The 14854-nt window shown below is 44.4% G+C and overlaps 1 protein-coding gene across 1 annotated transcript; it reads right to left on the bottom strand.

Moving 5' to 3' along the window:
- Positions 1-1655, bottom strand: LOC115129014 (cocaine- and amphetamine-regulated transcript protein-like). The gene is made up of 3 exons (XM_029659156.2): positions 1338-1655; positions 520-609; positions 1-294 (listed from the first exon to the last, which is right to left on the bottom strand). The coding sequence occupies exons 1-3, from the start codon at positions 1482-1484 to the stop codon at positions 187-189; spliced, it is 345 nt and encodes a 114-aa protein (XP_029515016.1). The 5' UTR covers positions 1485-1655; the 3' UTR covers positions 1-186.
- Between the last annotated feature and the right edge of the window lie 13199 nt (positions 1656-14854).

The following is a 14854-nucleotide window of genomic DNA, read 5'->3' as shown; positions in this document are numbered from 1 at the left end:
GCTTAAGAAGACGTTTTAATAAACAAAGAAATACATTTACTTATACTTCGAAAAAGACAAAGGAACTCAAGACAGTCATACATGCAGACTGACATTTACATTGGTAATGGCATGCGTGCACGGGAGTATCACAAGCATGGGTCTCGGAAACGTTGTGCGTCTGAGGGTATAGGTATGTGACCGGGGTCAGTAACAACGCAGGAAGAATGTGTTGCACGCGGTGCCTCGCAGACAGTCACAAAGCCTTCCAATGCGCGGCCCGTGCTTCATAGCGCACCGCTCTCCAACATCACACTGTATATATGAGAGAAGAGAGAAATTCCCTAAATTCATTAGGTCCTACTTGCACATTTCTGTTCCCAAATCAAAGCATCTTCAATGTAACAGGCAACTTCTCACAGCACCATAGGCTATGCTGGCTCTCCAAATAGATGGCTCTGGTACAACCTGTTGCGTTTTGGAAATGAGAGATATGAGGTAGATGTGAAAGAACGAAGGTTCTTGACTTAATTTACTTACCCTTGGAATGAGACTTGCTTTTTTCTCCACTGATAGACCTATCCTGTCGTCTTGCTGTACCCCTTCCAGAAGCTTCTCGAGGGCATTAGCCTGAAAAAAAAGTCCCCAATAAAGATTATTAGAACCATCTTCATTATCAGACTAAATACATATTGCATGTCATCGATTTTTCGACATTTAGCTTGAAGTTGGGACGATAGAATCGGCTACTTTACATTGGGAAAGAATGGGCACAAATGTATCATGTAGATCTGCGATTCTCAACTGGTGGGTCATGACCCACATTTGGGTCGAGTAAAGTTTTGAATGGGTCTGAGTAAAACAACTTTTAATTTTTTTTATTTTATGAAAAAATACTACAGTCTGAAGTTAAACGACTAGAATTCAAGTGTGTAGAAATTATAATTAACGTAATTAACGTAATTTTTTATCTTCAATCACAATGAAAGAGGTAATATCAATATAATATATATATATATTTTTTAAGTTTTCCAGGATGTATTTTGCCGATGCTTTTTCGTTATGCGAATATTGGGCCACGATTGAGACAACCTGGTTCAATGTGGGTAACTAGGCAAACCCAGTTGAGAACCACTGATGTAGATAACATATAGCCTACATAGCTAATTTGAATAAGTAAGGTAAAAGTAGACTATCCTCCATCTCTATCAAAGTATAGTCACACATCAGTTGATGGTAAATAATAGATCAATAGATCAAACCTGAACAAGTTCTGGATTGGTTTGAATCGAAACAAAATGCTTTATCCTAAAATCCTCAAAAAGGACAAAACCAAGTGAATTAGTAAAGTGACTTACCAAATCTCTGGTGACATATCCCAGTGGAAATTGTTCCTCTTGTGAAGAGAGTCTGTTGTCATCTGACATCTGCCCCTGGCAAACAACACTGAAGACAGACAGACAGACGCCCAGGTAGAAGAGTGAGCGAACCCTGATGCTGTCCATGGTTCTCAAAATCTTGCGCTTGAACTGAGAGAATGCGAAACAAGTCGAATTTCAGCTAATTTCTCTTGGCAACTATCCGTGTTTTTGGTATTATTCTCTCCCTTTCTATTTCACAGCTCAGGTCCTCACTCTTTCTTCTCGTGGGTACTGCACTTGCTTCTGTTGTTGCTTGGAAACTTTTGATGGCTATTTATACAGAACCAACCCCGTGCTGCTCCCGTTTCGCTCAAACGTCACACCGTCGTCTCCTCAGACTTTTTTTTGTTGCATGGATTGGGTGAGATGGATATCTCGGTCAATGATATTAAACATTCACGCGACACCAAGGAATTCATCGACCAGGGTGAAACTTTAGGAGCCTATCCATATATTACCATGGTGTTTATATTGTGCCTCCAAAGTTGCAGCCTGGCCTCAGATTAGACGTAACATAGTACATGTACATCTGTGACACTCAAATTAGTATGATATGTTACTTTGTTATAGTTACATAAGACAGAAGGTTACTTATGCTAAAACTAAAAGAGGGAGGTTGGTCGGGGAGGATGGACGCCATATAACGCAAACGTCTAGCAACCCAAAGGTTGCGTGTTCAAATCCCATCACAGACAACTTTAGCATTTTAGCTAATTAGCAACTTTGCAGCTACTTACTACTTTTTAGCTACTTTGAAACTACTTAGCATGTTAGCCAACCCTTTCCCCTAACTCCTAACCTTAACACCTAACCTTAACCTCTAACCCTAGCCTAGCTAATGTTAGCCACCTAGCTAACGTTAGCCACAACAAATTGGAATTCGTATTGCACTTTTTTTAACATATTGTACGAATTGCAATTCGTAACATATCATACGGAAATGTAACATATCATACTAAATGGAGGGAGACAGATTTATATTGAAGTTGAAGTTGAAGTTGAAGCAGTTGAAGCTCGCATCCGCTACAAGACCATGGTGCTTGCCTACGGAGCTGTGAGGGGAACGGCACCTCAGTACCTCCAGGCTCTGATCAGGCCCTACACCCAAACAAGGGCACTGCGTTCATCCACCTCTGGCCTAAAAGATTTAGATGCACTATTGTAAAGTGGCTGTTCCACTGGATGTCTTAAGGTGAACGCACCAATTTGTAAGTCGCTCTGGATAAGAGCGTCTGCTAAATGACTTAAATGTAAATGTAAATGTATATTTACTTTGTTACATCTATCCCCGAGTCCAGGTTGAAAGGTGTCATGTTACCATATTGCTATGGTGCTACATCAAATAAGAGAAGTCAACATTCTGTATAATGCTTTATGATTGATGTTGTTCTCATTTCTTCAATACGCAACAGTCCGAAGGAAGGAAACTACAACATGCCTTGTTCAAATGCATATCAAGCACAACTTACTTTGCAATTGTTTCATTTTGATGAATTACGTTAATTAATTTATGGATCACTTGGAAAGTGCCTTCTAATACCGTCACGAATAGGACAAGATTATATAATGTAGCCTAATGTGAGATTACTGATCATCTCATTGTCAGTCAAAAATGACCTACACTACACCACAGTTCCCCGGGCGCCGAAGACGTGGACGTTGATTAAGCCTCTCTGATTCAGAAGGGTTGGGTAAAAAGCGGAAGACACATTCCAGTTGAATGCATTCAGTTGTACAATTGACTAGGTATCCCCCTTTTCCCTTTCCCCACAGTCACCTTTACTATTGGCTTAACTGGTGTGATTAAATCAAATGCCGTATTGCTCTTCAATATCTAGGTCTAAATGGGTTTATGGATGTTTCTCAATGTTGTGTGAATGACTCTGCCTACAGTGCCGAAAGTACCTAAGCAAATGGTACATATGTAATTTGCTGGGATACTTCATGCATGCCCCCCTTGCTAGAGGGTGACATCACTCTAGGCTTTGAGGCTTGAATTATTGCCTCTGTGGAATTTCCTCTCTTTAATGTTATTCTAGTGTGATTGAATCCAATAAGTATCTGCTAGTGTGTAAGGGCAATCAAGTCTACGGTTAGAGAATAGGTCCACCATAAATATCAAATGACTCAATCTATGGTATCCAGCAGATATATCCTAGGCCTAGGTAACATCTGAGCAATTTCTGGTCCGTAAACAACTTGCCTACAGTCAATACTGATTTTTTTCCTTCGTCAATGTAAATCTAGAAGGAAGAGCACCGGTGTCAGGTGCACAGCTTGTTTCAGAGAATGAGGGCAAGTTGTGCGTTTCTCAAATTTAGTAAGGCGCGTTGGGATTGGACACCCGAGGAGCGTTAAACGGGACCAAGCATGCACTGGCCTCTCTTCGCATCAGGACTTTGATGAGTCAGAAAGCAGCTTGCGCTTCGTGGACCTCAAAGTGCATGGAGCCTCAGGCCTCTATGGTGCGCACCACGTGGGTCTTGATACGTCCTATATTAGACCTAAAGTTATAAAGACATCTACAGACTCGTCCTCACTGTTCGCCTCCAGGTCTTTGTCTAAAGTAGCATATTATCCTTTCTTGGTTCATATAGACAAGAAAATACAATAATTTGTGTGTTATTAGTTTAAGCACACTATGTTTGTCTATTGTTGTGACAGATGGAGATCAGATCAAATCTGATGACCAATTTATGCACAAATCCAGGTAATTTCCACATACTTTTTCTTGCCACTGTAGTTCAACAGCTGTCATCACTGTCATCTCATTATAATTCACTGCAGAAGGTTTAGCTCAAGGATCCCTCTCCATCACCAAGGCGTAATTATGTTCCTACTTTCCTGACACTCCCCAGCCACAGACAAGTGGAGGTGGAAACTGGACTGCAGTGTTGAGCCATGATGGACGTCCATTGGGAAAGTGGCTACAGGTGACATGCAATTAGCACTTGCTGAGTAGAAAGGCACATGTTGTTGTGCAAGTGATGTGGACTTTCACATTTGGTCACCTTCGGGCTGCTGCTATCCATTGTTGACTAATTGACAGGTCAAGTAAAGTTGTAAGTAATGAACGGATTCAGTCATTCCAAAGTGAACCGCTTGGCCTCATCACAGTGGTTCTTGATGTGGTAATTTGGGATTATATTGGGTATTTGGATGTGGGGGAGTTTAAGAGGGGTGAGGGTAAGGGTTGAGCCAGAGTTGAACAAAAGACTCATAATTAGGGCTAGGGTTGAGCCAGAGTCACGACTTGATTAGTGTAGTGTCAACAACGCAGCCACTGCCAGCTAGCCTATTTCAGCAGTACTGTATCATTTGAATCATTTTAGTCAATAAGATTCTTGCTACGTAAGCTTAACTTTCTGAACATTCGAGACGTGTAGTCCACTTGTCATTCCAATCTCCTTTGCATTAGCGTAGCCTCTTCTGTAGCCTGTCAACTATGTGTCTGTCTATCCCTGTTCTCTCCTCTCTGCACAGACCATACAAACGCTCCACACCGCGTGGCCGCGGCCACCCTAATCTGGTGGTCCCAGCGCGCACGACCCACGTGGAGTTCCAGGTCTCCGGTAGCCTCTGGAACTGCCGATCTGCAGCCAACAAGGCAGAGTTCATCTCAGCCTATGCCTCCCTCCAGTCCCTCGACTTCTTGGCACTGACGGAAACATGGATCACCACAGATAACACTGCTACTCCTACTGCTCTCTCTTCGTCCGCCCACGTGTTCTCGCACACCCCGAGAGCTTCTGGTCAGCGGGTGGTGGCACCGGGATCCTCATCTCTCCCAAATGGTCATTCTCTCTTTCTCCCCTTACCCATCTGTCTATCGCCTCCTTTGAATTCCATGCTGTCACAGTTACCAGCCCTTTCAAGCTTAACATCCTTATCATTTATCGCCCTCCAGGTTCCTCTGGAGAGTTCATCAATGAGCTTGATGCCTTGATAAGCTCCTTTCCTGAGGACGGCTCACCTCTCACAGTTCTGGGCGACTTTAACCTCCCCACGTCTACCTTTGACTCATTCCTCTCTGCCTCCTTCTTTCCACTCCTCTCCTCTTTTGACCTCACCCTCTCACCTTCCCCCTACTCACAAGGCAGGCAATACGCTCGACCTCATCTTTACTAGATGCTGTTCTTCCACTAACCTCATTGCAACTCCCCTCCAAGTCTCCGACCACTACCTTGTATCCTTTTCCCTCTCGCTCTCATCCAACACTTCCCACACTGCCCCTACTCGGATGGTATCGCGCCGTCCCAACCTTCGCTCTCTCTCCCCCGCTACTCTCTCCTCTTCCATCCTATCATCTCTTCCCTCTGCTCAAACCTTCTCCAACCTATCTCCTGATTCTGCCTCCTCAACCCTCCTCTCCTCCCTTTCTGCATCCTTTGACTCTCTATGTCCCCTATCCTCCAGGCCGGCTCGGTCCTCCCCTCCCGCTCCGTGGCTCGACGACTCATTGCGAGCTCACAGAACAGGGCTCCGGGCAGCCGAGCGGAAATGGAGGAAAACTCGCCTCCCTGCGGACCTGGCATCCTTTCACTCCCTCCTCTCTACATTTTCCTCTTCTGTCTCTGCTGCTAAAGCCACTTTCTACCACTCTAAATTCCAAGCATCTGCCTCTAACCCTAGGAAGCTCTTTGCCACCTTCTCCTCCCTCCTGAATCCTCCTCCCCTCCCCCACCCTCCTCCCTCTCTGCAGATGACTTCGTCAACCATTTTGAAAAGAAGGTCGACGACATCCGATCCTCGTTTGCTAAGTCAAACGACACTGCTGGTTCTGCTCACACTGCCCTACCCTGTGCTCTGACCTCTTTCTCCCCTCTCTCTCCAGATGAAATCTCGCGTCTTGTGACGGCCGGCCACACAAACAACCTGCCCGCTTGACCCTATCCCCTCCTCTCTTCTCCAGACCATTTCCGGAGACCTTCTCCCTTACCTCACCTCGCTCATCAACTCATCCCTGACCGCTGGCTACGTCCCTTCCGTCTTCAAGAGAGCGAGAGTTGCACCCCTTCTGAAAAAACCTACACTCGATCCCTCCGATGTCAACAACTACAGACCAGTATCCCTTCTTTCTTTTCTCTCCAAAACTCTTGAACGTGCCGTCCTTGGCCAGCTCTCCCGCTATCTCTCTCAGAATGACCTTCTTGATCCAAATCAGTCAGGTTTCAAGACTAGTCATTCAACTGAGACTGCTCTTCTCTGTATCACGGAGGCGCTCCGCACTGCTAAAGCTAACTCTCTCTCCTCTGCTCTCATCCTTCTAGACCTATCGGCTGCCTTCGATACTGTGAACCATCAGATCCTCCTCTCCACCCTCTCCGAGTTGGGCATCTCCGGCGTGGCCCACGCTTGGATTGCGTCCTACCTGACAGGTCGCTCCTACCAGGTGGCGTGGCGAGAATCTGTCTCCTCACCACGTGCTCTCACCACTGGTGTCCCCAGGGCTCTGTTCTAGGCCCTCTCCTATTCTCGCTATACACCAAGTCACTTGGCTCTGTCATAACCTCACATGGTCTCTCCTATCATTGCTATGCAGACGACACACAATTAATCTTCTCCTTTCCCCCTTCTGATGACCAGGTGGCGAATCGCATCTCTGCATGTCTGGCAGACATATCAGTGTGGATGACGGATCACCACCTCAAGCTGAACCTCGGCAAGACGGAGCTGCTCTTCCTCCCGGGAAGGACTGCCCGTTCCATGATCTCGCCATCACGGTTGACAACTCCATTGTGTCCTCCTCCCAGAGCGCTAAGAACCTTGGCGTGATCCTGGACAACACCCTGTCGTTCTCAAATAACATCAAGGCGGTGGCCCGTTCCTGTAGGTTCATGCTCTACAACATCCGCAGAGTACGACCCTGCCTCACACAGGAAGCGGCGCAGGTCCTAATCCAGGCACTTGTCATCTCCCGTCTGGATTACTGCAACTCGCTGTTGGCTGGGCTCCCTGCCTGTGCCATTAAACCCCTACAACTCATCCAGAACGCCGCAGCCCGTCTGGTGTTCAACCTTCCCAAGTTCTCTCACGTCACCCCGCTCCTCCGCTCTCTCCACTGGCTTCCAGTTAAAGCTTGCATCCGCTACAAGACCACGGTGCTTGCCGTACGGAGCTGTGAGGGGAACGGCACCTCAGTACCTCCAGGCTCTGATCAGGCCCTACACCCAAACAAGGGCACTGCGTTCATCCACCTCTGGCCTGCTCGCCTCCCTACCACTGAGGAAGTACAGTTCCCGCTCAGCCCAGTCAAAACTGTTCGCTGCTCTGGCCCCCCAATGGTGGAACAAACTCCCTCACGACGCCAGGACAGCGGAGTCAATCACCACCTTCCGGAGACACCTGAAACCCCACCTCTTTAAGGAATACCTAGGATAGGATAAAGTAATCCTTCTCACCCCCCTAAAAGATTTAGATGCACTATTGTAAAGTGGCTGTTCCACTGGATGTCATAAGGTGAATGCACCAATTTGTAAGTCGCTCTGGATAAGAGCGTCTGCTAAATGACTTAAATGTAAATGTAAAAGGGGCCAGGGATCCAGTCTAGGAGCACGTTTTTGACTGCTCCTACAGTCTTGCTTCGGTACTGCAGCTTAACTGACGCCGGGCCCAGAAAGACAATCTCCGTAGATGACTACATAGAGAAGTCAGATTTGAAAATCTATAATAAGACACTTCAGTCATCACATTTGTGCACAAAACATCCATTAAATTATTCTAATAATTGTCGCTGAGGCTGACAGAATGACTTTAAAACAATAACGATGATTAAAATATACCATTTCGCTATCAACATTGAAACAAAGTCAAATAACCAACGTGTAATCGAATCTAAAATTCTGCACTTCAAACACCCAATATACACTGAATGTACAAAACATTAAGAACACCTCACCAATATTGAGTTGCCCTCAGAACAGCCTCAATTCGTCATGCAAGGTGTTGAAAGCTTTCCACATGGATGCTGGCCCATGTTGGCAGTCTGTGAGTGCATTCTGACCTCTCTATCACAATTCCTAACTCCATCTCTCCTTCCCCTGAATGTGGAATGGCCAGGGCCTTGCTGGCCAGTTCAAACCAGTTTCTAATAATGATTCCCAGGTAAATTATTGGTCCACCCTTACTACCGCTCATTATAATACTATAGGAATGGACAGTTGGTCTTTAGCCTGCAGTGCATCCTCGTGTATAGGGAATAGAGAGGGATCCGCTCCCCCAGCATTTTATTGATTATTGAATGACTTACAATTGTACTGACTCGATGACTCACTCTCCCTCGTTTTTTTGGAGTGACCCATCTTACAAATTAACTACTCAATTTCAGTGATGCAGTCCTGTCGAAATGCAATACTGGAAGAAAAAAAACATGCCACACAGCAATTGGCTGAAGTATTTGAAGTAATTGGCTGAACTATTTGGAAGATATTACTGAAAATGTTTGCAGTCGAAGATCACTAAGAGAGAATAATTTAGGCAAAGAGCAGAAAGTAGATTGTTCACCAAGACCATAGTGTAAATTAAAACTTGGCAACATATATTGGTCGATTTTGATTGTTTACATGTCTGTGTGTGCACATATGTGTGAGTGTGAGCCCTTGACAGACAGCCCTGCATTATTCAGAGGTGTGGGGTCTGCCATGTCCCCCGTCTACAAGATGTCAGGTCATTTTTCATTCCCTCACCTGATTATCGCAATAACCTTGTGAAACACACTCACAGAGGAACAAACACTCTGAAATATGTAAAGGCCGTGCGTCACCGGCACCGTGCGAAGCCTCCCAAGGACCTCTCACATAGGAAGGAGTTGCACTCTGGACTGGGTTCTATGAAGTACTAACTGACCCAACAAGTCTGCAATTGTCCACCAAGGACTTATGAGTTTTACTACACTTCACTTCTGAGTTGCCATAGCCATTTAGGCTGCACATCACCACACTCACATGTAGTCGGTGGGGATTTAAAGCTGCTGAAAGCTGGCACAAGCATGTCTCAATATACGTATCCTTAATTCCGGACTCCATAAATACAGTACAGCATTCTAACAGAAGCTAATGAAATGTGGATTAAATGCTCTTTGTTTTCAAAGAAAAATCCTAAAGAGCTGTTTAATCTGACGAGACACATCTACATGAACAGTTCGGGTTGTGTAATTCAAGGGCATGGGATGATATCACTCTGAATCCTATAGTATTCTATTGTAAACAAGCCTATATTTACGTGTGCTTAGTGGGTGGGATTTATTACCCAAGCCTGGGCTTATTGATTAAAATCATTGTATCAGCAGGTGGCCATGAGTCAGACATTTTACACCTGTATTCAGGTGTGCCACAGGGATCAATTCTAGGCACTTATTATTCATTATAAACAACATTCGGAAATACTCATTCCATTGTTTACTGTAGTGGCAGTAGTTATTTTGGAAGTGTACAGTGGAGCTGTGAATAGAGACAAAAGTATATCAGAGGGACATCTCCATGTCTCTGTTGGTTCACTCGCATGTACTGTTTTAGCCGAGAGTATTCAATGTTGATGGAGCCTGACTTAAGGCAGTTGGACAACTACAATGAATTTCTTCACATTATCAGCCAGTAGCTAATGATAGTAACTTAAACGATTTTCTTTTGAGTAGAGATGCATTCTAAAAACGTCATGGAAATGGAGGAACATAGTCCTGTACTGTAGTTTGAATGCCATGGCATACGAATGTTAATTTATGCTCTGCCATGTCATGTTGCCGTTTCCAATGTGTGTGTGTGGGAGGTTTTCTGCTGAAAGTGGATCGATAATGACATGATTAGCATGTGTGAAAATAAAGGGGGAAGGTTCTACATCTGTTGTGGGCTAGCATCTCTACCATAGGTGTCTACCGTAAGCAAAGACGTCTAGATGTTCTACTATAGACAAAGACTAATTTATCTCCAAAGAACAGCCCGCTCTGTACCTATTTTGTTTTCGTTTTTTTAGTACGTGCTTAATTGTTCTAGGGAAATACGACAATTCATTCAGGGCAATGAAAAGGACCAACAGATTATGTTACACTATTGTTTCTCAAATAGGAAATTAATGAGGTTGCTGGTTTCAAGACGAGCCCCTTGTTACACTGGTGTCAAAAGTGGAATTGTAGACCGCAGATAAGACAACCAAATATTTGTATGAGAGACTTGAGATGAATGAGACAATGTGAGGGGACACTGTGAAAGCCATTTCGCTTCAGTTGGGGTCCAGTGTTCTGCCCAACAATTAGGTTTGGGTAAGCATGACTGCAATACATTTCTCTGTAAACCCAGAGGTCTTGCTTGGTTTTCTTCTTAATGGGGGACATGGTGTAGCTCCAGATGAATGATATAATAGAGCTTATATTGAGTTATTTGCACAATGCTTTGTCACGATGTTCAGATTTCCGAGGAATCCAGCTGAAGAGAGCTGATTAATAAACGCTTCCGGCTGACTCGTCTTATCTCTCCTCCACATCAACGAGCCGGCCAGGTACATCTCTGCTGACCTTACCGTGCGTTTGTTTCTAAATGCCTTCTGACACCTCTATTCTCTCTCTGACACCGCTATTCTCTCTCTGACCTATTGACACTGACGCTGCTTCTCCAGTCCAGTGCGGGCGTCATGAATATTATGCTCTCCCAAATGAAAGTATCTGACGCATGATTTCCGAAGCAGCGGTACAGTTTCAATGCCCATTTCCCATTTGTTTTGTTTCTTAATTATCTGATCAAATCCAACTTTATTTGTCACATGCGCCGAATACAGGAAATGCTTACTGACGAGCTCTTAACCAACAATGTAGTTCAAGAAAGTTCAAGAAAATATTTAGTAAATGAACTAAAGTAAAAAATTAAATAAAAAGTAACAAAAGAACAATAACGAGGCTATATTCAGGGGGTACCAGTACCGAGTCAATGTGTGGGGGTACTGGTTAGTCGAGGTAATTTGTACATGTAGGTAGGGGTAAAGGGATTATGCATAGATAATGAACAGTGAGTAGCAGCAGTGTAAAAACAAGGGGGGGGGGGTCAATGTAAAGTAGTCTGGGTGGCCATTTGATGAATTGTTCCGCAGTCTTATGGCTTGGGGGTAGAAGCTGGAGTGGCAGCAACTAGCTATGTACTATAGTACAGTATATAGAAAGATAGACGTTATGACAGTGAGTTGATGCACCGTAGTGGCTGTTTTTACATGTACAACCTACCATCAGGCAAAGAGATGATTTAAATAGCTTCTCAGGTTTGACTAATTAGACCATGTTGACTGACTAGTTCCATAGACGTCATGGTGAACGTGCCCTGAAAACAAGCGCTACAACCACATTTAGGTGTTTGTCTTGGAAATAGTCCCCCCAAAAAATGGCGTGTTTCTGAATACTGAAGAGTCAATGTGTGCCCTGGAGGCGTCTTTTAGTGTATAACAGAATTCAGATGGGGCAACTTTATTCCACAATAAATAAGATGGGCAAAACCTTGTGTTAGTGTGAGACTGCTACAAATTCATAAGATTAGTAATTTCTTTATGGCACGGTAGCACAGTGTGTTTCCCTGGCTTGAAAGTTCAGGTCAGACAACAGGCAGCATGCAAAGTGAAGATTAAAAAGCCAAGCTGGGGAAATGATTGTAATTGCTGCCTGAATCTAGGTCATTTTCTAAGTGACCAATGTCAGGCATTCTCTCCGGTGTGACTTTTCATATCCATTTTGGCAGACAGTTGCTCAGGCCACTGACTGTTTTTAGCCGGTCAAAGGTGATGTGTGTGTGTGCTCTTCTCTTAGACATACAGTACCAGTCAAACGTTTGGACACGCCTACTCGTTCAAGGGTTTTTCTTTATTTTTACTATTTTCTACATTGTATAATAATAGTGAATACATTAAAACTATGAAATAACACATATGTAATCATGTAGTAACCAAAAAAAGGGTTAAACAAATCAAAATATATTCTTCAAAGTCGCCACCCTTTGCCTTGATGACAGCTTTGCACACTCTTGGCATTCTCTCAACCTGCTTTACCTGGAAGGCTTTTCCAACAGTCTTGAAGGAGTTCCCACATATGCTGAGGACTTGTTGCCTGCTTTTCCTTCAATCTGCGATCCAACTCATCCCAAACCATCTCAATTGGGTTGAGGTCGGGTGATTATGGAGGCCAGGTCATCTGATACAGCACTACACTCACTCTCCTTGGTTAACTAGCCCTTACACAGCCTGGAGGTGTGTTTTGGGTCATTGTCCTGTTGAAAAACAAAAGATAGTCCCACTAAGCACAAACCAGATTGGATGGCGTAACACTGCAGAATGCTGTGGTAGCCATGCTGGTTGAGTGTGCCTTGAATTCTAAATAAATCCCTGACAGTGCCTCTAGCAAAGCACCATCACACCTCCTCCTCCATGCTTCACGGTGGTAACCACACATGCAGAGATCATCCATTCACCTACTCTGCGTCTCACAAAGAAACAGTGGTTGGAACCAAAAATCGGGAATTTGGACTCACCAGACCAAAAGGACAGATTTCCACCGGTCTAGTGTCCATTGCTTGTGTTTCTTGGTTTCTTTGCAGCAATTCAACCAGGAAGGCCTGATACATGCAGTCTCCTATGAATAGTTGATGTTGAGATGTGTTACTTGAACTCTGTGAAGCATTTATTTCAGATTGCAGTTAACTCCAAATCAAATCAAATTTAATTAGTCACATACACATATTTAGCAGAAGTTATTGCGGATGTAGAGAAATGCTTGTGTTCCTAGCTCCAACAGCGCAGTAGTATATATCATTGCAGTAGTATCTAAAAACAATTCACAACAATACACACAAATCTAAAAGTAAAAGAATGTAATTAAGAAATATATAAACATTAGATTGAGGAATGTCGGAGTGGCATTGACTAAAATACAGTACAAAAGAATACAGTATATCCATATGAGATAAGTAAACATTATTTAAATATTATTAAAGTGTCTAGTGTTCCGTTGTTAAAGTGGCCAGGGATTCCAAGTCTATGTACATAGGGCAGCAGTCTCTAAGGTGCAGGGTTGCGTAACCGGGTGGAAGCCGGCAAGAGATGGCTGTTTAACAGTCTGATGGCCTTGAGATAGAAGCTGTTTTTCAGTCTCTCGGTCCCAGCTTTGATGCACCTGTACTGACCTCGACCTTCTGTATGATAGCGGTGTGAACAGGCCATGGCTTGGGTGGTTAATGTCCTTGATGATCTTTTTGGCCTTCCTGTGACATTGGGTGCTGTAGGTGTCTTGGAGGGCAGGTAGTTTTCCCACAGTGATGGAGAGCCCTACAGTTGCGGGCGATGTAGTTGAGACTTAGAGACTGCTGCCCTATGTAGCAGTCTCTAAGTAGCAGGATCCTCTCAATTGTACACCTGTAAACGTTTGTGAGGGTTTTAGGGGCCAAGCCACATTTCCTCAGCCTCCTAAGGTTGAAGAGGAGCTGTTGCACCTTCTTCACCACACTGTCTGTGTGGGTGGACCATTTCAGATCGTCAGTGATGTGTACGCCAAGGAACTTGAAGCTTTCACCTTCTCCACTGCGGTCCCTTCCCTCTGCTGAAGTCCACGATCATCTCCTTTGTTTTGTTGACGTTGAGTGAGAGGTTATTTTCCCTGGTCCAGTTATTTTCCCGGGCCCTCACCTCCTCCCTGTAGGCTGCCTACTACTGTTGTGTCATCTACAAACTGGATGATTACGTTGGAGGCGTGTGTACAGGAGGGGGCTAAGCGTGCACCCTCGTGGGGTTCCCTGTTTGAGGATCAGCAAAGTGTTTCCTACCTTCATCACCTGGGGGTGGCCCGTCAGGAAGTCCAGGACCCAGTTACACAGTGCAGGGGACAGACCCAGGGCCCAGAGCTTAATGATGAGCTTGGAGGGTACTTTGGTGTTGAATGCTGAGATACAGTGGGGCAAAAAAAGTATTTAGTCAGCCACCAATTGTGCATGTTCTCCCACTTAAAAAGATGAGAGAGGCCTGTAATTTTCATCATAGGTACACTTCAACTATGACAGACAAAATGAGAAAAAAAATCCAGAAAATCACATTGTAGGATTTTTTATGAATTTATTTGCAAATGATGGTGGAAAATAAGTATTTGGTCACCTACAAACAAGCAAGATTTCTGGCTCTCACAGACCTGTAACTTCTTCTTTAAGAGGCTCCTCTGTCCTCCACTCGTTACCTGTATTAATGGCACCTGTTTGAACTTGTTATCAGTATAAAAGACACCTGCCCACAACCTCAAACAGTCACACTCCAAACTCCACTATGGCCAAGACCAAAGAGCTGTCAAAGGACACCAGAAACAAAATTGTAGACCTGCACCAGGCTGGGAAGACTGAATCTGCAATAGGTAAGCAGCTTGGTTTGAAGAAATCAACTGTGGGAGCAATTATTAGGAAATGGAAGACATATAAGACCACTGATAATCTCCCTCGATCTGGGGCTCC

Source organism: Oncorhynchus nerka, linkage group LG4, assembly GCF_034236695.1.
Source record: "Oncorhynchus nerka isolate Pitt River linkage group LG4, Oner_Uvic_2.0, whole genome shotgun sequence".
In the NCBI taxonomy this organism is placed as follows: domain Eukaryota; kingdom Metazoa; phylum Chordata; class Actinopteri; order Salmoniformes; family Salmonidae; genus Oncorhynchus; species Oncorhynchus nerka.
This window is presented reverse-complemented; position numbering and strand designations above follow the sequence as displayed.

Coding starts and splice junctions, on each gene's coding strand:
- LOC115129014 (XM_029659156.2), bottom strand. CDS start 1,484: ATGGACAGCATCAGGGTTCGCTCACTCTTCTACCTGGGCGTCTGTCTG. Junction 610..1,337: donor GATATGTCACCAGAGATTTG/GTAAGTCACTTT, acceptor CTTTTTTTTCAG/GCTAATGCCCTCGAGAAGCT. Junction 295..519: donor AAGCAAGTCTCATTCCAAGG/GTAAGTAAATTA, acceptor TCATATATACAG/TGTGATGTTGGAGAGCGGTG.